This window comes from Anomaloglossus baeobatrachus, chromosome 5 (assembly GCF_048569485.1).
Source record: "Anomaloglossus baeobatrachus isolate aAnoBae1 chromosome 5, aAnoBae1.hap1, whole genome shotgun sequence".
Taxonomy (NCBI): Eukaryota; Metazoa; Chordata; class Amphibia; order Anura; family Aromobatidae; genus Anomaloglossus; species Anomaloglossus baeobatrachus.
In genome coordinates, this window is record NC_134357.1 from 583945284 (window position 1) to 583971405 (window position 26122).

Sequence of the window (26122 nt, forward strand, 5' to 3'; positions counted from 1 at the left end):
CAAAAGAGAGGCTTGCGTTGCCAACTGAAACTTCAATCTACACTTCCGCCAAATGTATCTTGTGAGTGCCATGGGTCCCAAAAGATCTTTAGAGGGTATGTCGTACGGACGACCCCATATTAGAGAGCTCGGATGAAAGGGAGCCAGCCAAAGCTTCTCGGTCTCCGTCCATCTGTTGTAAGCTGGTAGAGTTGTCCACGAGGCTAAAGAACATAGCTGCGAGGCAAAATAATAGAGAGCGAGGTTTGGGCATGACAAGCCCCCTCTCGTCCGAGCTGCACAAAGAACCGAATTAGGGATGTGGTGCCTTCCAGAGTGCCAAATAAATTGCATGAGAATTGATTGCACTTACTTTAAGACCCCCATAGGCACCCGTACTGGGAGTGTTTCAAAAAGGTAGAGGAATTTAGGGAGAATAGACATTTTGATGGTAATTTTACCATTGAAAGAAATCTGTAAGGAGGACCACTTCTTGAGTTGTTTTTATACTTCACGTATCAGAGGAGGAAAATTTGCCTGATACAGTGTCTTATAACTAGGGGTAATCTTAACTCCTTAATATTTTAAAGAGTCCGCACACCAGGTGTATTTGAAGTTTTGCTTGAGCTGCTGTAATTTAGATTCTGGTATATTAATAGGCAACTCCTCGGTTTTATCAGAGTTTAATTTATAGCCTAAGAGATCAGCATATTGGGCCAACACTTCATGTAAATTTGGAAGTGAAACTATAGGGTTGGTCAAGGACAGTAAAACATCATCCGCAAACAGAGCCACCTTGAAGGACGTAGCCCTAACGCACACACCCATAATATCTGGGTTCAGTCGAATTTGGGCGGCTCATGGTTCAATACTGAGTACATATAGAAGCGGGGATAACGGGCATCCCTGCCGTGTACCATTTCGAATCGACAAGGAACCCGAGTGAGCATGGGGAAGACTTATTACTGCAGAAGGGGATGAGTACAATCCCCTCAACGCTGAAATAAAAGGCCCCGACAAACCAAAATGACCCAATACAGCAAACATAAAGGACCAATCCAGCCTGTCGAACGCCTTTTCTGCGTCTAATCCTAAAAGGGCCTCTCGTTTCTCCCTGTTCACCACCTCCACCAGATTCAGTATCCTGCCAGTGTTATCCCCTGCCTGCCGGTATCGGACAAACCCCACCTGATCCTTATGTACCAAGAGGGGAAGCCAATTGTTCAAGCGTTGAGCTAGTAATTTTGTGAATATTTTGAGGTCAGAATTTAATAGGCTAATAGGACGATAACTCGCGCAGTCCATTGGATCTCTACCCGCTTTAGGGATGACCGTTACAAATGAATGAAGAAATGAGTTCGGTATGTCCTCCCCCTCCATAAAGAGATTGAAGAGGCGAGTCATATGTGGAACCAGATCCTCTACAAATGTTTTGTAATATAGATATGTAAACCCATCAGGGCCAGGTGATTTATGGTTCGGGAGATCTTTAATAATCTGATAGATCTCTTCTGGGCGGATTTTCTGATTAAGGTCATCCAAGGCTTCAGAAGATAATTTCAGAAGGTTGCATGAGTTCAAATACTCAATTCAACGCCTCAGCTATATCTGGTTTGGGTGTCAAAGATCCCGGTGTAATGGAGTACAGCGAGACATAGTATGAATGAAAAAGCTGGGCAATTTTTTCAGGATTATAATGTGATGTTCCCGATGAATCTCTAATGGCACACGAGGTGGAAGCCACCATTTGATCTCTAAGCTTTTTAGTTAGCATCATATGTGCTTTGTTACCGTATTCGTAAAATTTCTGTCGGGAATAGTGTGACGCCCTGGACTAGCCAGGTAGTCACAGACATAACAACATACACCCCCCCCCCACCCTAGACAGTTACAACAGTCAGACAAAAACCCTTGTTGCCTCCCTCCAGGGTCTGATGTCCACACCAGGTGGGGCGGAGCCAGGCGGTTGGCCCCACCCACCGAGGAGTTCACAGGCCTGGAGGCAGGAAAAGTAGTGGAGTTGAGTGTTGGAGGTGAAAGCGAGAGGACACAAACTGCAAGTGTCTGGGTTGGAGCCCAGGCACTGACAGCAAGGTTGACAGACGGTGGTGGCCATCTGCAGGAGTTGACGGATCTCTGCAGAGCCGTAGGACCGGGGTTGGGCGGTGGCCCACCGGTACCGAACCGGGTAGTGGAGTGAAGTTAAGCACACAGGCAGGGCCATGGGACCCCGACCAGGCTTGGAGCCGCCGACAATAGTCAAATCCGAGTGTGACAGGAACCCCAGTGGTTTCCTAACAACCAAGTCCCAACAGAAGGCAACAGTCCACACCGTGAGGATATACAGCCACCGCCACAGGCTAGAGATCCAAGGGCCAGCGCCTGCGGGCAAAATGGCTCTTATGGTACCTATACGCCGGGGAGCGGACTACCGGTGGGAAACCATCGGAGTCAACACAGTTTACACAGGTGCAGGGAAAGACAGCCACCATCAGCCGTCCGGGGAGAGCACAACAACACTGCAGCCGGCTGCGGGACACGTCCATCCGGCCATTTGGTTTACCAGAGACTCTGTCATTGATTGTCTGAGTGAGTACACCAGTGCCGTCCGGCACTGCGTCGTGCTGTCCCTGCAATCCTGCAGCCCGGCCATCCAGCCTCCCCGTTACATCACCGGGCCCCGGAAGCACCGACCTGTACCCACGGTGGGGACAACATCCGAGCTGCTCGCAACCATCTGTCCTGGGATCCCCGTCACCAGCAGCGGTGGTGCCATTGTGGCGCCCTGGACAAGCCAGGACGTCACAGGTACTGCAACAACACACCCCACACCCCGGTTAGGCACATCAGCCGCACACACAAAATCCTTGTTGCCTCCCTCCAGGGGCTGAAGTCCACACCAGGTGGCCCCACCCACCGAGGAGTTCACAGTCCTGGAGGTGGGAAAAGGAGCAGATCAGTTTGGAAGTGGAAGGAAGTGGTAGTGGAGGAGCTGACTAACCGTGTCCGGGTACGTGGCCCGGGCACATACAGCAAGGTTGGCAGACGGTGGTGACCGTCTGCAGGAGAGGCCAATTGACGCACAACCGTAAGGACCGGGGACGGGCGGTGGCCCGCCGGTACCGGACCTGGGAGCGAAGGGAAGCCAGCACCATTCGGCAGGGCCTACGGACCCCGACCAGGCTTGGAGTCGCCGTTAAAACTGGTCAAATCCGTCAGCGACGGGAACCTCCGGGGTTTCCCAGCAGCAAAGACCCGACTGAACGCAACCGCTCAACCGTGAAGGGAAATACAGCTACCGCCACAGCTAGAGTTGCCAGGGCCAGCGCATGCGGGCAAAAGGGGCTCCTCTGGCAAATACACTGCTGGGGAGCGGGTTAACACTGGGAAGCCATCGGGGCCGAAAACACAACACAGGTGCAGGGAGAGACAGTTACCGCCAACCTACCGTCTGTGGGACTTGTCTAACCAGCCGTTTGTTTTACCAGAGACTCCGTGTACATTACTGGCTGAGTAAGTAGCACTGCGCTGCACCCGCGACCCTGCACCTGGCCAAGCCCCGCAATCCACCTTCCAGTCAACATCACCGGGCCCCGGGACCACCAAAAACCCCCTACCCACGGCGGGGAGAGAAACATCCCAGCTGCTCCCTGTCATCGCTCCCGGGATCCCCGTACAGAGCAGTGGTGGTGCCCCAACCTCACCACACACCATGGGTGGCGTCACAAACCGACATCCCAAACCCCAACAAACTACCCCTTTCACTCACGGGTGAGGAGCGCCGCTCGAGTCCCCGGGATCCGGCCCACCGCTCGAGCCACCGAGCAGCAGCAGCAGCCGGACCCGAGCCGCAAGCACGGTCGAGCAGCGCACCCCCCGCCCGCGACACCATCATCACCACGTCCCGTGGGTGGCGTCACGAACTCTCCCCCTAAAAACAAACCATCCCTTTTCACTCACGGGTGAGAAGCGCGCTCGCCACGCTCGGGTCCGGGGCTTCTGCTGTTCGGTGGCTCGAGCGGTGGGCCGGACCCGAACATGGCGAGCGCGTTCCCTCCACCCGCGACAACTTGACGTCACGAACAGGATAGAACCGATCTACCTACTGGTAGAAGTGCACCCTGCCGCCGGCGGCGTCCGTCCGAAAAATTTGAAGCGCCACCATCTTTGGCGCGAAGATTTCCCGCTCGAGCGTCTTTCCCGAGCAGGGAAGGCGCGAAAGCGAAGCCCCGCCCCCAAAGAGGAAGTGTTAGAAAGAACCAAGGGGGGGTGGGTGAAGGCCTGCTTAATGTAGCCGAGGGCATAAAAAGCGGGGACGCCAGGACTCTGCTACATATCCGGTTCCTGGAACCTGCAAGCAGCATGTCCGTCCCGTCCGGTGATACCGAAATTCCCGAGCCCACGCCAGGAAAGGCGGTGTGGGTGGAAGCCCGGACCGCACAAATGTGCTGCCGCCTGCAGAGCCAGGTCCGGTTCTTAATGGAGCGCTGGGTGGCGAAGATGGAGGAAGTGGCGGCGGCCGTGCGGAGACGCGAGGTGGAGGCAGTGTTGGAGGAGCGGGTAAGCAACCCACGCCCCTGTGTCCGAGAAGAACCGGCCGCTGCAGCTGAGGGGCCCGGTCTGCATCCGCTCACCCTCCTGTCTCCCCCGCCATCCGTACTGGTTGCTCTTGCCCCTCCACTCGGTCCGCTACCCCCAACCTCAGTAGCGGAATCTCACCCGTCCGTCCTAGAGGACAGGCCTGGGGGTTTTGTCTGTGAACAGCCCGCATCCCTCCCGCTACCATGGAAGATCTCACGGGAGGTGCCCGTTTGCGACAAGAAGCCGTTGGCCCCGGAAATGGCCACACCGATAGAGGACCCGGTGTTACATGTCGTGGCTCTCCTGTTGCAAGGAATGAGGTGGTCCCCCATTCCTTGTCTGCCGCGAGCCCTCCTGCTCAGCAGCACCAAAGGTCTGGGAGACTGCGCAGTCTGCAGGAGTTGCCTCCTTGGAGACGCAGCAGAAGGGTGACACCTAGTGGTTCTCCCCTTGCAAGGAATGGAGCGGTCTCCCATCCCTTGCCTGCCATGAGCTCTCCTGCTCAGCATCACAGAGGCTCTGGGAGGCTGCGCAGTGTGCAAAGAATAGATGCTCAGGGAAGCAGCAAGACTTCCCATGTCTCTGCACATTGTGAAACCGGGGATCCCGCCTTTATGACCCAGAGGCAGGAAGATGAGCATGTGCTCCACGTGACGTCTTCTGATTCGCTCACTGATATCACACGGCCCGATGACGAGGCTGGTGATGTGCTGAATCCTGACTGGCTGGGCCAGGACGTCACGAATCCTGATTAGGTCACGCCCGTGTCGCGCCCGCCCTTGGGTGGAGCTACACCTCCTTAAAAGCTCCCCCTGCCATCATGGTGGTGCGTGACTGTCCTTCTATGTTTGGATGTCTGGCAGCGTGCTGCCACGCCACTGCTTAGGCATTATTGTCTTTTGTGGGCTTTGCCCTTGCTGCTCAGGCAGCACCTAGTTTGCAGGTCTTGCCCCTGCCTTGCTGCTCCGGCACTATCCCGTTTAGCAGGCTGTGTTCCTGTCCCAGGTGAGCTCCTCGAGTCTCTGTCGGACTCACTTGGTTTCTGAAGCACACGTGCGTGGGCACCTCTGTGCTACCCCCGTGCCATATTCCTGTGACTCCCGCAGGCACACGTGTGTAGGCACCTCTGTGCGTCCCCGTGCAACAGGTACACCGTACGAGAAGCCCCGAGCCATACAACCCTCACGGGTTAGGGCGGACCGGTGTACATAGATCGTCTGTGACGTTCCAGACGATCACTAGCAGCAACCCGCTCACTCTTTCCTGACCATAGCAGCGGTCCCTTACACCGCACAGTGGACCTTGACCGGCGGAAGCTGTCCATTTCCCATCTTGGCACGCTTCCCCGGGTCCCCCTCGTAACAACCCAGCCCCAGCAGTCCGCCCGGCCGTGGAAGAACTGGCCGCTGCGAGCCCAAAGGTCCAACTGGTGAGGCCATCTGTCCCTGAATCCCCTGCCTCAGCTGAGGCTGCGCCGGGTCATTGCTGCAAGGCAGCACCTCAGGCCATGTCACCGCTGGACCCCCCACAGAGCGTGCTGGCTGTGGCCGGCGTGGAGGCAATCCAGCGGGGCCCAACCCAAGCGCAGGGGTATGCCAACGCCCCGTACTGGGCCAAGTCAGGAAGTTTGACCCGCGAAGGGGGTTCGGCTTTATCTACGAACCGGGCCTGGAGGCCGAAGTGTTTGTGGCCCGCCGCGATGTGAACTCGCATCTCCCAACGGGTCACCCAGGTCGCGATCTGTTGCCGGGCGACCTGGTGACCTACACCCTACATTGCGGGAAGAGGGGCTGGTATGCCCTGGACGTGAAACAGAGGGAAAGCCGCGGTGTACAGATGCTGCCCCAGCCCCCTCCCCCACCGTGTCGTCCGGATGTTGAGCTGGAGGAGGTCCTTGATGAGTGTGACCTCAAGTAAAGGCAGCGGCTCACCGTTGTCACAAAGTTGTCCCCGTTGGGACCCTGTGCAGCATGTTGATTGTTCCAGTTGTGAATGAATAAATACTAATCAAACCGAAGTTTTTCCAGATCGCCGTCCGTTTTAAGACAAGTTGTCCCCGGAGGGACCCTATGTTTTTAACTGTCCGCATGAGGAACTACTCATGAACATGGCCGCGAACTAGCAGGCCACCCACGAACTTGTGGGTTTGTAAATAGTTTTGTGGGCCATTTTCCGTTCCGTGCCGCCTCCGGAGAGGCAGATTGGAGGAGGGACCCGCAGCGGAGCAGGCTGGGGTCCGGCCACCACCTGGACCGGTGGCCATCCTCCGGGGGTCAGGGGTCCCCCTGGATGTGGGATCTCCTGAAGTGACAGCCGGGTGCGAGACACCGTACCCGTTCCCGCTCGGGTAACCTGGACCAGGACTGGGGAAGAGGGGTACTGCCCATTTCTTAGGGGCAGCATCAAGGCTTAGTTTGCTTGGGTGGGGGAGCGGATGACCATGAACCCGTCCGTTTTGAAATAAAAATGTTTACCGTTTGTAAAGTTGAAGTACCGTGCCTCCCGCAAGGGAAGAACTAAAAGAAATACTTATGTTGAATGTTTTATGTTATTTTATCTTTTTCAGAAACAAAAATAAAACCGGTGATGGACGGGCAGCCCGCGGACAGTCTGCATTTCACCAAGGGGGAATGTGATGCCCTGGACTAGCCAAGTAGTCACAGACATAACAACATACACCCCCCCCCCCCCACCCTAGGCAGTTACAACAGTCAGACAAAAACCCTTGTTGCCTCCCTCCAGGGTCTGATGTCCACACCAGGTGGGGCGGAGCCAGGAGATTGGCCCCACCCACTGAGGAGTTCACAGGCCTGGAGGTAGGAAAAGTAGTGGAGTTGAGTTTTGGAGGTGAAAGCAAGAGGACACAAACTGCAAGTGTCTGGGTTGGAGCCCAGGCACTGACAGCAAGGTTGGCAGACGGTGGTGGCCGTCTGCAGGAGTTGACGGATCTCTGCAGAGCCGTAGGATCGGGGTTGGGCGGTGGCCCACCGGTACCGAACCGGGGAGCGGAGTGAAGTTAAGCACACAGGCAGGGCCATCGGACCCCGACAAGGCTTGGAGCCGCCAACAATAGTCAAATCCGAGTGTGACAGGAACCCCAGGGGTTGTTTCCTAACAACCAAGTCCCGACAGAAGGCAACAGTCCACACCGTGAGGACATACAGCCACCGCCACAGGCTACAGATCCAAGAGCAAGCGCCTGCGGGCAAAAGGACTCCTACGGTACCTATACGCCGGGGAGCGGACTACTGTTGGGAAACCATCGGAGTCAACACAGTTTACACAGGTGCAGGGAAAGACAGCCACCATCAGCCATCCGGGGAGAGCACAACAACATTGCAGCCGGCTGCGGGACCTGTCCATCTGGCCGTTTGGTTTACCAGAGACTCTGTCATTGATTGCCTGAGTGAGTACACCAGTGCCGTCCGGCACCGCGCCACGCTGTCCCTTCAACCCTGCACCCCGGCCATCCAGCCTCCCCGTTACATCACCGGGCCCCGGGAGCACCGACCCCTACCCACGGAGGGGACAACATCCGAGCTGCTCCCTACCATCTCTCCCGGGATCCCCGTCACCAGCAACGGTGGTGCCATCATCACCATGTCCCGTAGGTGGCGTCACGAACTCTCCCCCTAAAAACAAACCATCCCTTTTCACTCACGGGTGAGGAGCGCTGCTCGAGTCCCCGGGTCCGGCCCACCACTTGAGCCACCGAGCAGCAGAAGCCCCGGACCCGAGCGTGGCGAGCGCGTCCCCTCCGCCCGCGACAATAGCGAAGTAACCTCCACCTTCCCGTGTGAAATCTCTTTCAGCTTGGATCTAAGATCAATTACGGTCTTCAGGCGACCCCTAGTGGGTCGGCTCCTAAGGCGCTCTTCTGCTATGCGTAGGGCACTCTCACACTGGTCGTAACACTGCCGGGACTATCTTTTCAGTCTAGAAGAGAGGGCCATACATTCCCCTCTGAGCACGGCCTTATGGGCCTCCCACACCGTCGGGAACGAGGGGATAGATTGGGCGTTCTCCTCAAAAAATTTCTGGAGGGTCTTACATAAAGATTCTCGAGAGGAGGCATTAGTTAATAGAGACTCATTTAATCTCCAATGAGTATGCTTCATGGGGCTTAGTTCTAAGTCCAGGGTTACTGTCAAGGGGGCGTAATCCGACCATGTGATACTGCCAATATAGGCATGTTGAAGCGCTCGAAGGGAGAGGACATTGCCAAAGACATAGTCAATTCGACTATGCAACCTGGGGGGATGCGAAAAAAAAGTGTATTGTCGTGCTGTCGGGTTATCAATCCTCCAAAGATCATACAGCTGGTGTCTGCAGATGAGTTTACGGAAATTGGCGGGTAGAGAGGAAGGCCTGCGCGGGGCCGTAGAATGTAAAGGGGCCAACATCCTGTCTGCCTTATTCGAAAATACCATATTAAAATCTCCCCCTATGATATGTGCAATCCCTCTATCCAGCGGGAGACGAGACAAAACAGAGGAAACAAACCTAATCTGGTTAGAGTTGGGGGCATATAAGTTACACAGAATCACCGGCTTTCCACACAAAGTACCCCGTACAATAAGAAAACGCCCCAGGGGGTCTGCTTCCCACTCACCTGGAATGGCCAAGTACGAAAAATTAATATGGCAACTCCTGCTTTCTTAGTTGTGCCTACCGCCGAGAATGCTTGGTGAAACCAATGGCGAGCGAAACTAAAAGAGCTCGTCGCTGTAAAGTGCGTCTCCTGTAGGAACACGATCCCAGCTCTAGACCTGCGCATCTCCTGAAGAACCAACCTCCTCTTCACATCTGAATTCAGCCCCTGAACATTAATACTCAATAGTTTAACCATACTACAGCTTTAAAGAACGGAAAGCAAAGATAATTACTAGAGGGCTCCTGTTACTATACATATGACCCAATCTCTGAGTACCATAAAGAAAAACAACACATCTACTTTGATGTACTGAATACCTGTGTGTAGAACATGAAAACAAAAAACATATCTTGCGTACCTATAGGTAAAACATGTTGGCAAAAAAACCACAGATATAAAATAACCACTTTCAAGTATTAGGGAAAAAATAACAATGAGGTAGTCAATACCCAACTCCCACTGTCCCAGTACCAGAGTCACGTAATATTTGGTCGTAATGAAGAGTATCACTCTATATAAGATCTGCACTGAGAAAAGTTAAGTGCGAGTAAATTAACATGACTCTACTAGTAGGAGAGCAGCAAAACTCCCTTAAAGAAAAAAAACAATCTTACGGGTGTATTCCCCACCCCCAGGAGTCTTTAACTAGAAGAAGATCTCAGAAAATAAACATTTAGATCCAGATAAACCCTGTGTCCATGGACCAAAATAAAAAAGGAACCACGTTACCTCCAAAGTCCTCCTCAGGTAGGCTCTCCATCTCTCAATCTTCTGGGACGGCGCCTACGAGAAGAGGTGGCCGACTACCACGTCTGTGGAAGAGACGACGTCAGCGGGGGAACAGACCACTCAGAAAGGTCTGGAACCGGCACATCCAAGGCACGGCAGAAGGGTATCAAATCTGCAGGGGTTCTCAAGCTCGCTGATGCTTCTCCCCGTCTTGCTGAAAGGCTAAACGGGAACCCCCATCTGTATAGTATATTATTATCCTTTAGGGTCGACAGAAGTGGGCGGAGGGCTTTTCTTTGCTGCAAGGTGATCCATGAGAGATCCTGGAATAGTTGGATCCTGGTGTCCTGGAACATCACTTGGTTTGGCGGACGAGCCCTGCTCATTATTTCCTCCTTAAGGTGAAAATCGGTAATGTGGCATATAATGTCTCTCGGGTTGCCTTTCAAATCCTTGGGTCGCAAATCCCTGTGCGCTCTATCCATGGATATAGGGTGGTCTAGAGGTCTCCGCAAGAGTGAATTAAAGATGGACTGCAGTATGGTCGTTATGTCCTCTTTCGCCTGTGCTTCTGGTACCCCCCGGACCTGGATATTATGCCGTCTTCCTCTATTGTCCAAATCCTCGATATGTCGTTTCAATTCTGTAATGACCTCTGATATCTGTGATATCTCTGGTGGGCAGGGGAATTTCATACTGTGGTGGACCAGCCAAGTTATCTCCTGGAGGCACATATGAGATCCCCTCAGTGTCGGGCATGTCCTGCTGCCCATCCCCCTCCCTGGGCTGGGGAGCTGATATATCAAGGCTGACAGAGTCCCTCGGGGAAGCAGCAGCCTGCACAGGCCCCAGAGCAGCATCCCAGCGCCTGTGTGTGTGCTGTCCACAGGAGAGGGAGGCATTTGAGCTTCATCCAGCTCCATATCCTGACCACAGGACCCGGGTGAGCGAGACAACGTCCCCCCCTGTTCCAGCGCCCTGCTGCTGTGATGACTCACCGCTGTCCTCCGCTCCAAAGTCCAGTGCCATGAGGGGGAGCACGCCGTCTCCCTCCTCCAGCGCTACCATCTTGATCGCGTGGTGGTCTCTGCCCCCGCCAACCGCAGCCGCTCCATGCTTGCCGCCGCCTCCTCGAGACGATTCACTGGCCAGGCCATTGCTGTGAGGGGAGGACACAATCACCGCCGGAGAAGCGTTTCTCCCATCTGAGAGTGAGCAGCCACCATCATGCTCTCCTATTAGCAAACCTCCTTGCAGCTCCTGTATGTCCCGCATCAGGTACGAATCCAGGGTGAGAGGCTGAGTGGTCCCCGGGTCCTTGGGGTCTTTTTTTCCCCATTGTAGATCTTCTTTGCTAATTTAGAGTGCTTATTAAACTCCTGGGTGACGGAGATCAGTCCCTAGACGTCCTTCCTCATAGAGTTCCAGCCACACCCCACAAGTTGTTTTTATAGTTACAGCGGCCATAGGGTAGTCCTTGGCAGCCCCATGAATACAGCGGACGCCCACCCTCTTCCCAGGAATCAGCTGGTGTGGAAGTGTGTCCCTCACGAGGGTCACCAAACTCCCGGAGTCTAACAGTCCCATTATTCTGGTACCATTTATTTCTACGAGACATGCCTGTGGCCCCTCACTGGGTTTTCTGTCCACACTGCAGGCTGGGTCTGCATAATAGGAAGAGCGCCGACCCATGCTGCAGTCCATCTGCCGCTGCTGTTGCTGCTGCTGTATCAACAGCTTGTTCGTCTCCAGCTGCTGTTGTTGTTGGGCCTGCTGCTGTTGTTGTTGGGCCTGCACCAGGTGTTTAATCAGTTCCTCCATGGTTTCTGACCATGTTCCCTGGCTCATGGCTGCCTTCACCCAGGACATCCAGCTCCTCTGTAGCAGGTATAAATGGCCCCGGGCTGCCTGCCTGTGTAATGGGATCAACAATTCAGACTGCATCATTAATGTAGAAGTGGATTTGAATATTGCTTCAGCACTTGCCCACAAGGGGGCAGTGTCAGACTGTGCAACCACAAACACAGAGGTGGGAAATCCCCTACTGCAGCTTGTGTGTTTGAACCAGGAAGAAAAAGTACGGGAAGGTTGTTCAGCTCCGGAGCTCAGCCAGAGGAGAGCTGCGTGTGGTCTTCCTGAACAGAGGGCTCTTTTGCCACGGGCGTCTTGGAGGAATCACCCTGTGGAAGTGGTTTCTGCCATTCCCGGTCTACAGGACTTTGTTTTCACCAAGGATCTAACCGGACTGCAGAGCATCGCACCCTGAGTGCAAGTGCAGGGGCTGTGACCTCCCTTCTTCTGTTCGGCGTGCCCCGGGACTAAAAGACTGACTAAAATCTGTTACCAGTGGGAGAAGATCAAAGGAAAAGACCGAGGAGCTGCATCCCTTCAGTGCTGCACCGGGACCCATCATCGTGAGACTCCAGGCCTGCGACGTGGGAACGGCATCTTCTTCTGGGATAGACTGGTACGTGATTGTAGGGAAAGTTAGGGAAAGTTGCCGCCATTTCTTTGTTGTTTTTTTTCCTTTCTTCTTGCTGCGTACCCGGAAGGAGTGAAGATCCGGGGACTCCACTATACACCTGTGCGCAGATAGTTCGGTTGATTGTATTATAAATATGCTTCCTAGTAAAGAAATGTTACCACCGGTAAAATCGGAGTATGGGGATTTTGTTGGAATAGAGCATACACACACACCCGCGGCCCTACCACCGGTCGCTTCATGTGGCGTAGTCGGCAGGATGTGTGACCAACAAAATCATCCCCCGGTAGTAACTTATAACCGGACAGCTCCCCCGCCGTCTATTGTCAATCAGGTGAGAAAGTTTGACGGACGGAACTATCCTGTAACTGAATGGACTGAACAACTTAAGATAGTGGGGGAAATGTATAACACTGATCCTAAGACCTTAGCAGAAATGGCCATGCTAACATTAGAGGGGGAAGCGTGGACGACAGTCAGGCTGGAGACGGTTAGGGGCCAGCGTACGTTGGATGACTTGGTGCGGGTGCTGTAGAACACCTATGGGCTGACCACATATGCGGGAACGTTGTTCTATATGTTCTTCCGGCGGACTCAACTCGAGTCGGAGGACATTCCTCAATATGCCAGTGCCCTTCAAGTGCTGCTAGAACAAGCCTGTAGAAAAGAAGAACAGATAGCTAGTACGGGTGCCCGTGACCTGGTGTTGAGAGATCAGTTTGTGACCGGATTGAGAGACCCGTACCTTAACCGCTCATTGCAAGATCTACTCCGGATAAATCCGGCCTTTACATTCGCTGAGGTCAAACAAGAAGCTATAGAACGTTCAAGGGGACCTGTCGTAGAGACACAGACATATACCGCGGCTTGCAGGTCCATATCTGGTATCGGGACTCCGAACAGCAACACGGAAGAACTGAAACAGATGGTGGCAGAGTTGCAGAAACAGGTGTTACAGCTCACCCTAGACCAACAGGCGGGCCGGCAAGCGAGACAACAACCCAGCCGGCTGATGGGAAGATGCTGGACATGCGGCGATCCCCGCCATAGAGCCAACCGTTGCCCCCAGAACTTTCAAGTTCATCCACAGTCCGATCTACCAGAACCAGCAAGTCATGTCCCACAACAGTGGCCGCCTTTAAACTAGACGCCCCTGCCAAAGAGGCTCACTCGGCAGGGGATGCCAAAGAGAGGGGTGTAGGAAAACAGAGCCAGCCACGGAACAAACTTGCATCAAATAGCCCCACCCTGGAGGTATTACTGGAAGGGATCGCCGTACAAGGATTAATGGATACTGGGTCTCAGGTATCCACTATCTCCGAGCAGTTCTACGAAGAATGTCTAAAGCCGCGGGTTGCCTATGACCCTGATACCGCTATCAAGATCAAAGCAGCCAATAATCTACCCATTCCGGTGACGGGAGTTGCCTGGATGAACACCGAAATCTGTGGCCAAGATCTCGGGAAGAGAGGGATAATCGTGGTCAGGGAAGGCTTTGGATCAGAAACGCCCATGATTATTGGGATGAACATCTTGAAAGACCTGAATCTGGTGTTGTTTACCAAGAGGGGGCCCAAGTACTGGCAAGAAGTGACCGCACATAGGGCCACCCGCCGTGCCTTTCAGCAAGTGATCCGGACCTGCAACCTCCAGCGAAGGACAGAAGAACAACTGCCGCTGGCTACGATCACCGTACCCCGCCATACTAGGATCACCTTACCGGCTGGGAAAGAGACAGTTATCTCACTACCCCTTAGCACCACGAGACAGCTTGAAGGCGTGGAGGTGCTGATTGAGCCGCGCACCCCGAAGGAAGGGAAGCTGAATCCACTCGTCGCTCGAACTCTAGCAGTAGTGAGAAAGGGAAGAATTCCTGTCAGGCTGGGCAACACGGCTAACGTGAGCGTTGACCTAGAAGCCGGGACACAGCTCGCCCGAGTCTACGCTCTAACCGAAGAGGTGAACCCTATGAGCCCCCTCCAGTTTGTACCGTCTACAGAGGGAGATTGGACAGTGACGGTCTCTTCCATGGCCGCTGTCGCGGGTGACACCAATGCGGGGCGAGAACTACGAGAGAAGTGTCAGTTGGACGTATCCCAATACTCCAAACGGGAGGTATCCCAGGTGGAAGAGCTACTTCAAGAGCATCAGGCGTCCTTTGCCCGGCATGACACCGACTTTGGGTGCACCACCAGTATCAAGCACGAAATCCCCACCGGTGACACTGCTCCTATCCGTGAAAGGTACAGCCAAATTCCTCCCCAGCAATACCAAGAAGTGAAAAATCTCCTGAATTCCATGTTACACGCTGGAGTGGTACGAGAAAGCCAGAGCCCCTGGGCTGCACCGGTGGTGTTAGTCAAGAAGAAGGACGGATCCCTGAGATTCTGTGTGGACTACCGCCGTTTGAATGCTTGCACCATCCGGGACTCATACCCTTTGCCAAGGATTGAAGAATCCCTGACAGCCCTGAAGAAAGCCAGATACTTCTCTTCGTTGGATCTGGCCAGCGGATATTGGCAGGTACCTATGCATGAGAAAGATAGAGAGAAGACAGCTTTCATCTTACCCATGGGCCTGTACGAATTTGACAGGATGCCCTTTGGTCTGAACAACGCGCCGGGGACTTTCCAGCGGCTGATGGAGCGCTGCTTGGGAGACTTCAACTTCGACTTCACCCTCATTTACCTGGACGACATTGTAGTCTATTCGGCCACATTTGAAGAACACCTGCAGCAGCTGGGCCGTGTGTTCAGTAGGTTGAGAGAACATGGCCTGAAGTTAAAACCCAGCAAGTGCCGTCTTCTGCAGCCCGAGATCAATTACCTGGGCCACCGGATCTCAGCCGAAGGTGTCCAGCCATCTTCAGAGAAGATAGCCGCCGTACGGGATTGGCCGCAGCCCACAAACGTCAAGGAGGTCAGGGCTTTCCTGGGGTTGGCCGGCTACTACCGCCGGTTCGTCAAAAACTTCGCCCGGCTTGCTGCACCCTTGCATGACCTGCTTCGAGGGACCACCAACAGCCCCAGAGGATGACCCATCAGCTGGGGACCCAGTCAGGAAGAGTCCTTCCAAGCCCTAAAGGGTGTCTTAACGTCTCCCCCCATCCTGGCATATGCGGACTACAACCTGCCCTTCCAACTACACACCGATGCCAGTCTACAGGGTCTAGGGGCAGTACTTTCACAGGTCCAAGAAGGCAAGGAACGGGTCATAGCCTATGCCAGTCGGTCCCTACATGAGGGCGAGAAGAACCCCACCAATTATAGCTCGTTCCGGCTGGAGCTGTTGGCCCTAACGTGGGCTATGGCGGAGACATTTGCAGGATACCTCACGGGGGCTAAAGTACTAGTCCTGACCGATAACAACCCGTTGGCCCACTTAGAAAATGCGAAGCTCGGAGTCATGGAGCAGCGTTGGATGGCTCGGCTCTCCAAGTTCAATTACAAGATCAAATATAGGGCTGGAGCTGAGAATCAAAATGCGGACAGCCTGTCTAGAGTGTCATACCCCTTACTCAACCGAGACCGGGATGAAGAATTAGAAGGGGACGAGACGCCTGACTTTGCAAAGCTCGCCCAACAGATGGTGGATTACCGCCAGTTCGTTGTGGGCGAAGCTGGAACTCCAGTGGGGGTCGCCTTGCCACCCCAGGAGTGGTGCAGGCTCCAGGACCAGAACCCTGAATGGGCTCTACTCAAACAATGGGTGAAGCGGCAGCAGAAGCCTCCCGCCGATATACGGGCACGACTGTCTACCGGGACCTTGACCCTGCTCAGTCAGTGGGACCGGCTGATTCTGAGAGAAGGAGTGCTATACCGGAAGGTTCTCTTGTCGCACATGCTGGAGGAATGCACACAAGTTGTGGTGCCTGATCAATTGGCCCGTGAGATGGTGGCCCAAGCCCACAAAAGGAATGGGCACTTCGGAATAGACAAGACCTTTCGGTGGATTCAACGGTCCATCTATTGTCCGGGGCTCCGCAAGCTGGTTGAAGACGTCTGCCAGACCTGTCGCACCTGTGAACTACACAAGTCCCCTGAGCAGCGTGCACCTGTTCAGACAATTAAAACATCCAGGCCCCTTGAGCTGTTGATGGTGGACTATCTGCTGATTGGGACGGCGAGCAGTGGCTATCAGTACTGCCTAGTCATGGTGGATCACTTCACAAAATTCGCTGTCGCGGTCGCTACCAAAGACCAGACGGCTGAATCGGCTGCTCGGGCCATCTGTCGACAGTTCATCCACGTCTACGGGTGCCCGGAGAGGTTGCACTCCGACCAGGGGGCTTGTTTCGAAGGCCGAGTCATCAAAGAGCTGCATCGGATGTATGGGATCCAGAAGTCGAGGACCACTCCTTACCACCCACAAGGGAACGGTGCATGTGAACGCTTCAACCGGACTCTACTCCAGCTGATCCGCACCTTGGCCGATGATAAGAAAGACCAATGGCCCCAATTCCTTCCCGATCTAGTATGGGCCTACAACAACCAGGTCCACTCCGTGACTGGTTACACCCCACACACGCTTCTCTTTGGCCGCCCCAGAAAAGGGGTCCATGACCTGAACCTATTCCGCCCTGGAGATGATGTCTGCCATAACTACCCCTCCTGGCTAAATGCTCACCGACAGAAGATGGAGACTGTACACCGGCTGGTGAGCCAACAAATCCGGGGCCAGATACATGCTGACCCACTCCCCGTGCAAGAGCAACCCTTGAAGTTAGGACAGCTAGTCTTGCTCCGTATCAAGAAGCCACAAGGGAAACTTCGAGCCAAGTGGGAGACTGAAGTCTACCGGGTAATCGAACGCCCCTACCCCAACGGGCATGTATACCGAGTGCAGGGTGAAGACAGTTGCAACATTCGCACTGTGCACCGAAATATGTTGCGTCCCTGCCGATCCCAGCCTGACTCCCCAACCACAGTACCCGGAGGGGGTGACGCTGCCAACACGACTGACGTCACGGACGTTTCCCAGCATAGTGATCACGTCGACTCTGAGACCGGTGACCCACCTACACAACCCAGTTCTTCCCCCGGAGTGCTGACTGAAGTGGGGCGTAAAGACAGTGACAGGGAAGGGAACAACCGACCCTTGAGACGCACTGACCGCACCACTGCTGGGATCCCGCCCGGGCGGTCTTACAGGGACCAGTATGTATGGCCCACTTCTCAACCAACCCCTGTGACATCTGCAGTCATCGCTGCCTGGGAACCGACGGTAGTTGACAGGGACTGCCAACCTTTAAGTGGGGGGTATGTAATGGGATCAACAATTCAGACTGCATCATTAATGTAGAAGTGGATTTGAATATTGCTTCAGCACTTGCCCACAAGGGGGCAGTGTCAGACTGTGCAACCACAAACACAGAGGTGGGAAATCCCCTACTGCAGCTTGTGTGTTTGAACCAGGAAGAAAAAGTGCGGGAAGGTTGTTCAGCTCCGGCGCTCAGCCAGAGGAGAGCTGCGTGTGGTCTTCCTGAAAAGAGGGCTTTTTTGCCACCGGCGTCTTGGAGGAATCAGCCTGTGGAAGTGGTTTCTGCCATTCCCGGTCTACAGGACTTTGTTTTCACCAAGGATCTAACCGGACTGCAGAGCATCGCACCCTGAGTGCAAGTGCAGGGGCTGTGACCTCCCTTCTTCTGTTCGGCGTGCCCCGGGACTAAAAGACTGACTAGAATCTGTTACCAGTGGGAGAAGATCAAAGGAAAAGACCGAGGAGCTGCATCCCTTCAGCGCTGCACCGGGACCCATCATCGTGAGACTCCAGGCCTGCGACGTGGGAGCGGCATCTTCTTCTGGGATAGACTGGTACGTGATTGTAGGGAAAGTTAGGGAAAGTTGCCGCCATTTCTTTGTTGTTTTTTTTCCTTTCTTCTTGCTGCGTACCCGGAAGGAGTGAAGATCCGGGGACTCCACTATACACCTGTGCGCAGATAGTTCGGTTGATTGTATTATAAATATGCTTCCTAGTAAAGAAATGTTACTACTGGTAAAATCGGAGTATGGGGATTTTGTTGGAATAGAGCATACACACACACCCGCGGCCCTACCACCGGTCGCTTCACCTGCAGTCTGCACCACTTGTGGTAGAGCCACTCTCTCAGCAGTAGGGGATGGATGCAGGAACACCTCACGTGTCGATTTTCACCTGGTTTATTATCAGCAGTCACAATCCATTGACATGAGGAGAGCACTACTTCCTCCAGCACAGGAAAATACAAAGCAAAACAGAAGACCATGAGTGTGTCCAGAGGCCTGGCTTTTACCTCTGGGACCACACCCCGAAGTGGTGATATGGTGAACAGCCATCCCACCCATCTCTTTAGCTGTCCACAACAAACCCAGCCCAGGTAATACAAATTAACCCTCTCAGCACCTAATCTGCTGGAGTACTACATCCGGGTTCACATCACTGATTGCAGAAGTCGCAGCGACACATATCTCCCCTCGTGCACATCACCAGTGATTACATCACAATATATATACTGAAATTATGATTGGCCGACGCATTATGTGAAAAAAAAATAATTGAAAAAAAATGACGTTGGGGGGTCCCCATTTTTTTTTTATTACCAGCGCAGGTGTGAGTGAAGTCACATGTGCATATAAAATATACTTTTAGCTCTGTTGTTGCTCCTGAAATATCTCAGATTGAGATGTAAGTGTCATTCCGTATGTCATTTGAGTGCTTTTTCTCTAATTGCCTACTCCCTTGTGTTGTCAATGTGTCGTCCATATCATCCGTGTGGCATGCATTTTTAACATGGAGTTTTCAAAACAGTCAAAAGCTAGATAGATGGCTGGATAGATAGATAATAGATAGATGACTGGATAGATAGACAATATATAGATAGATGACTGAATAGCAATACATAGATAGATATGCAACACATATATAATGTCCCACCCCCTGCACATTGTACACTTGCACCCATTGCCTTTCATGTGGCACTAAAGGGTGTTTAGCCTCTTTTTTAGCCACAAATTAAATATTTTCCCCCCCAAAAATGACATGGGGACCCCCTATTTTTGGTAGCCAGCTAAGGTGAAGCAGACAGCTGTAGCCTGCAGACCACAGCTGGCAGCTTCAATTTGGCTGGTAATCCAAAAGAGGGCACCCCCAAAATGTTCTTTTATTTAAAATTAAATAAATAATTTAAAACAAAAACCGTGGGGTCACACCCAAATTGGATCACCAGCTATGGTAAAGCGGACAGCTGTGGCCTGGTATTCTCAGGCTGGGGACGCCCATGGTTATTGGATCCTCACAGTCTAAAAATAGCAGGCCACAGCCACCCCAAAAGTATCCGGGCACTTCGTATCAGCTTTTCCCATTGCCCTGGTGTGGTGGCAAACGGGGTGAGAAATAGGGTTGATGTCAGCTGTGAATTGACATCAAGCCCTGGTATTAGTAACGGTGGGCATCTATTAGATACCCCCCATTACTAATCCAGTAGTTGAACAAAGAGAAATAACTTTTATTTGGACAAACACCCCCTGACTACAGCCCTCGTTCACCAATTTATTACAATGTATTTATTTATTTCTTCATTTTTTATTTATTTTTTTTTAAATGTCCAACGTAATCCATAGCAAGGTCCCATGACAATTCAAAAAAGTGAACCTGAAAGACATCATAAAAGAAAAGTATTACAGAAATAAAGATAAGAAACACCCTCATTCACCAATTTATTCCCCTGCAAAATCCCTAATCCGGGTCCAGTGTAATCCAATGAGGGGGTCCCACTTTGCAAAAAATAACTTGGTGTAATGACTCTGTCCTGTTTTGTAGTTAATATAGCTAATCGAGTCTAACCAAATGGTGGTGTAAAAAAATATGGGTCTGGAGATTTTCGTATTTAAAGAATAGAAAGTGTGGTCCCTCAAGGAAAGAATTTGGAAGAGACAACGGGTCAGGTGACAGTTGTGGCGCAGTTGCTAAATATAAAAATTAGAGGCGTTGGTGCCAGAGCCTGTACCAGGCAGGTTGTGTAGCAGTGAACTGGACTTACCTCCACCGTCGCCACAGAAGGGTCTAAGAACGATCAGATCCCAGAGAAGACCTGAGCTATACGAGAGCTGAGGGGAAGGTAAGTGAGCTAAGCTGAGGAGAATATCCGTGACCTAAAGGGATATCGTAACCAGTGCGACCTCATCTGAACTAAGCCCCATTTACGTTGGCCGTTACTTCCTTTGCAGAGATAACAGTATTGAGCATTGACTTAGGTCATGCTTCAGAGCATGAAGGCAGCCAGCAGGTGTAATGTGTGCAGAGCTCCCCCAGCTTAGACTGTGGCCTAGCGGATAGAATCTCCGACGGCAATAGGGCCTGTGCACTGCTTAGTAATGTCTAGATAAGTTGACAACAGTGACAAGTAGGTAGGCACTGACACTTCCCTGACAAAGGGTATATAGACATGATAACACCAACGGTGATCATATGTGACAAGAATAATAATGTTGGTTGTGTAATAATGGTAATGTTGTTGTGATTGTATTCTGTATACATGTGTCGCTTATTTGTTCACTGCAAATTCTGTTTTATCGCTTTTACTTGTGCCATACCAGACCTGCACATCTTACATAGGTGTAACCTATAAATAGAGGGATGTACCATATATTCTTAAGTTCCATCTAGAATATTGAGATAAGTACTGAACAACCCAACAAAAATATTCCAGAACATATCACAAATAATTCACAAATAGAAATTTTATTGGTTAAAAACATACACACAACTAAAAACATGATAAGAACATAAACAAAAGAGGGGAAGGTAGGGAAAAAGTACACATATATAATATCCGGGTGGCCAGGTAATGGATATATTATACTTGTTTTAAGGTCTGTATCCAATAAAGAATTTGTGCTATAGGGATGGTAGAAAAAAATATATTTTATATATAATTTAAGCTGGACACATCAATACAGAGGCAGCTTTCACTAAGTTTGTCACAGAAAAACCTATTCCAATCTATAAATAGGTATATTATATATGTGTACTTTTTCCCTACCTTCCCCTCTTTTGTTTATGTTCTTATCATGTTTTTAATTGTGTGTATGTTTTTAACCAATAAAATTTTTATTTGTGAATTATTTGTGATATGTTCTGGAATATTTTTGTTTGGTTGTTCAGATCTTACATATGTGGCCTGCCATGGTATTTGCTTCAGCCTGCGGACCTGTCCTGCAGACACTGGTCTCTCCTTCCTACTTTAAAATGAATTGGAGTCTTTCAGAGACAAATACATTTCAATACTGAAGCGCTGGGGCAAAGGAGCACCCGTACATCCCATCCCCGATGTGCAGCAGCGTGATGAGGTCAATACGATGCTGATGTCATCATGCTGCTGCTGGTACTACAGACGCATCAGAGGTGCCTGGCTGCGGTAAGCTCCATGGAGGAGCTGAAAATCAAATGTCTAAATATCAGGAGGATGGTGGATCAGAGTTCCTTCCAAGGCACAATATGGGGGAGGGAAGGTTTTTAAAGGGGCACAATATAGCAAGAGGCAGTTGGTTTTTATTCAAAGGGGGCAATGTGAGGAGAATGTTATGGGTAGTGGCAGTTTGGAGGGATATTTTGGAGAGATGCAGCGTAAGGGGGTGATATTATGGAGAGGGGCACAGGGGAAAGGTATATTATGGAGAAGCTCATTGTGTGTTTGTGGGGGATATCATGAAATGGCGCAAAGTATGTGGGGGAAACATTATGAAGAGGCTCAGTGTATGGAGGTGACATTATGCAGAGGGGCAGTGTGGGGGATATTGTTTGCAGTATCAGGAGTAATTATTTTTTTCAGGGATGCAGCAGAAGAGAAATTTATTTTTATGGGGCAGTAAAATTATACTTTTATAATTGTACTTTTATTTTTAAGGAGACCATGTCGGGAAGTGCTTCTGAAACTGAGGAAAGTGTGCGGAGACGAGCTGTGGATATGAAATCTCATCATGGCATCTTTACTACATGGAGCTAAAAGGGCCGAAAACTACTTTAATCAGGGAAGATGTTAGCTATAAGGTACCTGGGTGCAAATGTTTATTTGTGATACCGACTACATCTGATCAGTACCTGTATCATCCACAGTCTGATAATGGTTGATGAGAATTCCTCCCAGCATCTCCTAACAATTGTTAAGGACATACTCAGAAATATAAGTTCAAGCAATACATGGATGGGGCTGACATGACATTACCAATGATCGCTGCACATATACTGATGGTGGTTCTAATGATGCATTCCTGTACTGATAGTGCTTTTGGGGCTGTATTCATATACTTATGGTGTTCCTGATACTGCATTCATGTACTGATTGTGGTTCTGGTGCTGCATTCATGTACTGACACCGTTTCTGATCTTCTACACATATAGCAATTAGTGATAGGCAAACCCGGACTGTAAAAGTCCGGATCTGTGCGGGAAAACAAGTATCCATGCACCGACCCAGGGCCCGGAGTTCTCAGGGAATTACAAGTAAATATCCGGATCCGGCATTCTGGATAATTAAAAGAAAGAAAATAGGAAGAAAGTAGCCCTGTTATACTTACCTGTTGTGATCCAGTGACCGAGGAGGATCAGAAAAAGAGCAATAACTTGGAAACCCAGAAAATAACTAGAGTGGCTGGAACCTTAACGCACTGCAGACCTAATACTGACACACAACTAGAAGTAGCCGTGGGACGAGCCTACGATGACCTAGTCGTCTCGACACAGTCGGAGAAGTAAATACTCCAACAGAGAGAAATGTAGAAAAGCTAATCTGCCTCGGAGTAGTCCCCAAAGATATAGATAGACCCCCACATGTAAAGATTACGGTGATATAGGAAAACACAATACGTAGCTAGAGAACAGATTCAGCAAAGATGAGGCCCAAAACTATCTGCATAGGAAAGAATAAGAAAGAGCACTGACTGCAGCTGTAAAAACCCTAATAAATACCAGCACGCCTGACATGGAAAAATACTGAGCCTAAACAGGCTCTCTCTCACTATATCACTACTCTGGTGTTACTGGGATCCAAGAAAAACATTGATATAGAGAGGGGACTGAGTATTCTACCAAGCATGACAAAACACAATACATAACAGAACATGGAGCAAGGTACACAGATACTCCCAGCAGGGAATAATCCAATTCCACCAGAAACTCCACACAGGCAAAATCACAAGAAAGTGAAAAACCATAAGCAAAGGTACAAGACCAACTTATCTGAGAGGAGTTCTGGTAGACACAGAGAACAGGGCTGGTTTCAGGAAGTCCTTAGAACACAGGAAATACAATTGAGCACTGACAAGGAACAATAGGAAGCTACACAGTTCTATAGACCCAAACCAAATGGCCTGATTGCAAATACTACTCAACTGTCCAGTTCCCACTCAGGAAGTCAACTGCATTACCAGCACTAACCACAAGAGGGAGCCCCAAACTGGAATCTAATTCAAATGTGTTCTCAACACTTACCAGTCTCCTGTGCGGCTGTAACACTACTTCCGGGAGGCGCTAATTACCCTCATGCATATGTACTGCTTTCCCCTCCCACTGGCAGTCCCGGCGTCTGTGATTGGTTGCAGTCAGACTGCACCCCCACCCTGTGTGACAGGGTGTCTGATTGCTTGGAATCGCACATGCTGTCTCTATCATGGTGTAAAAACAAATAAACAAATTGGAGTAGGGTCCCCCTATATTATCATACCAGCACAGATAAAGCATATGGCTATAGGCTGCAGCCCCCAGGCATGTACTTATCTTGTTTGTATATAAAAATAAAACAAAATAAAAGAGACCCCATGCAACTTTTTATTTATTTATTTAAATAAGTAATTTAAAAAAGCGGCGTGCAGTTTCCCCAAATTTTGATACCCAGCCATGATAAAGCCGACAGTTGGGGGCTGGTATTCTCGGGCTGGGGAGGCTCATGGTTATTGGGGCTACCCAGCCTCAAAATAGCAACCTGCAGCCACCCAGAATTGTCGCATACATTAGATGCGACAATTCCGGCATATTACACGGCTTATCCCCGTGTGCCTGTAACACGCAAGCGTCACTTCCTTTTGCTCCGGGAAGCAGGACTCACTCCCGACCTTTTAGCATGTACATATTGTGATGTATCAACCGGCTGTATTACAAAGGGCCGGTATGTTTTGCAGAAGCATGGGTGCTCTGCAATGTGAAGTTGGCTGGGACCTGTGTTTCCACAGGATTGCCTTATTGTTGCTCGTTGACACGTTGTTCATTTTCAAAAAGTCGGTCCTCCTTCTGCGCCGGTTGTTCATCGTTCCCGAGGCAGCACACATCGCTCCGTGTGACACCCCAGGAACGACGAACACAGCTTACCTGCGTCCCGCCGGCAATGCGGAAGGAAGGAGGTGGGCGGGATGTTACGTCCCGCTCATCTCCGCCCCTCCGCTTCTATTGGCCGGTCGCTGTGACGCCGAACGTCCCTCCCCCTTCAGGAAGAGGATGTTCGCTGCCCACAGGGACGTCGTCCGGGAGGTAAGTGCGTGTGACAGGGGGTTAACGACTTTGTGTGCCACGGGCAACAAATTGCCCGTGACGCACAAACGACGGGAACGGGTACGATCGCTCGTACGATCGCACGATAGATCGTACCGTGTGACGCCGGCCTAAGATAGCAGTATAGTCAACTCTACAAATTACTGTAGCCCAGCTTGGGACTAAAGCTGATATCCCGGTTTCGGTGCCACCAGCACCCCCTCTTCTTATATACAGAGTAAATTGAAGAGTTATGCCTGCTTTACACGAGTCGATCTATCGTGCGATAGCACGAGCAATCGTACCCGCCCCTGTCATTTTTGCGTCACGGGCAAATCGCTGCCCGTGGCGCCCAAACTCGTTTAACCCCCGTCACACGCACTTACCTTCTATACGACCTCGCTGTGGGCGACGAACGTCCACTTCCTGGAGTGGGAGGGACATTTGTAGTCACAGCGACATCACATAGCAGCCGGCCAATAGAAGCGGAGGGGCGGAGATGAGTGGGATGTAAACATCCCGCCCACCTCCTTTCTTCCACATAGCCGGCGGGAGCTGCGGGACGCAGGTAAGCTGCTGTTCATCGTTCCCGGGGTGTCACACGGAGCAAAGTGTGATGCCACGGAAACGATGAACAACCTGCGCCATTTTAATTAAACAATTTTATGAAACCTAGCGACGAGTACACGACTCACGATTTGTGAGCGATACTGCGTCGCTAGGAGGTGTCACACGAGACGACATCGTGTACGATGCCGGATGTGCATCACGAAAACCGTAACCCCGACGATGCATCGCACGATCAGTCGTCTCGTGTAAAGCCCACATTACAGATCTCTTATTAAATGACCATCATATTAATAATATTTTTCTGATGCCAGTATATGCTCTAGATATATCTAATAGTGTTTGTTACTAATACTATTTAGAAATAAGGGGATACATTGGGGTGTAAGATGAACCATGGCCAGAAAGAGAAGTGGGAGGCCGCGCTGCACAACTGAGCAACAAGAAAAGTACATTAGAAGCTCTAGTGTGAGAAATCGACGCCTCACAGGTCCTCAACTGGCAGCTTCATTACATAGTACCTGCAAAACGCCAGTGTCAACGTCTACAGTGAAGAGGAGACTCCGGGATGCTGGCCTTCAGGGCAGAGTGGCAAAGAAAAAGCCATATCTGAGACTGGCTAATAAAAGGAA

General features: G+C 51.3%; 1 protein-coding gene across 1 annotated transcript in view; it reads left to right on the top strand.

Annotated features, from left to right (window-relative positions):
- Nucleotides 1-26122, top strand: part of LOC142313139 (uncharacterized) — a 165098-nt gene that overhangs the window by 20557 nt on the left and 118419 nt on the right. Inside the window, exon 7 of the mRNA XM_075352126.1 lies at nt 9223-9292. Coding sequence (XP_075208241.1) covers nt 9223-9292 — 70 coding nt within the window. The remainder of the gene's footprint in view (nt 1-9222; nt 9293-26122) is intronic.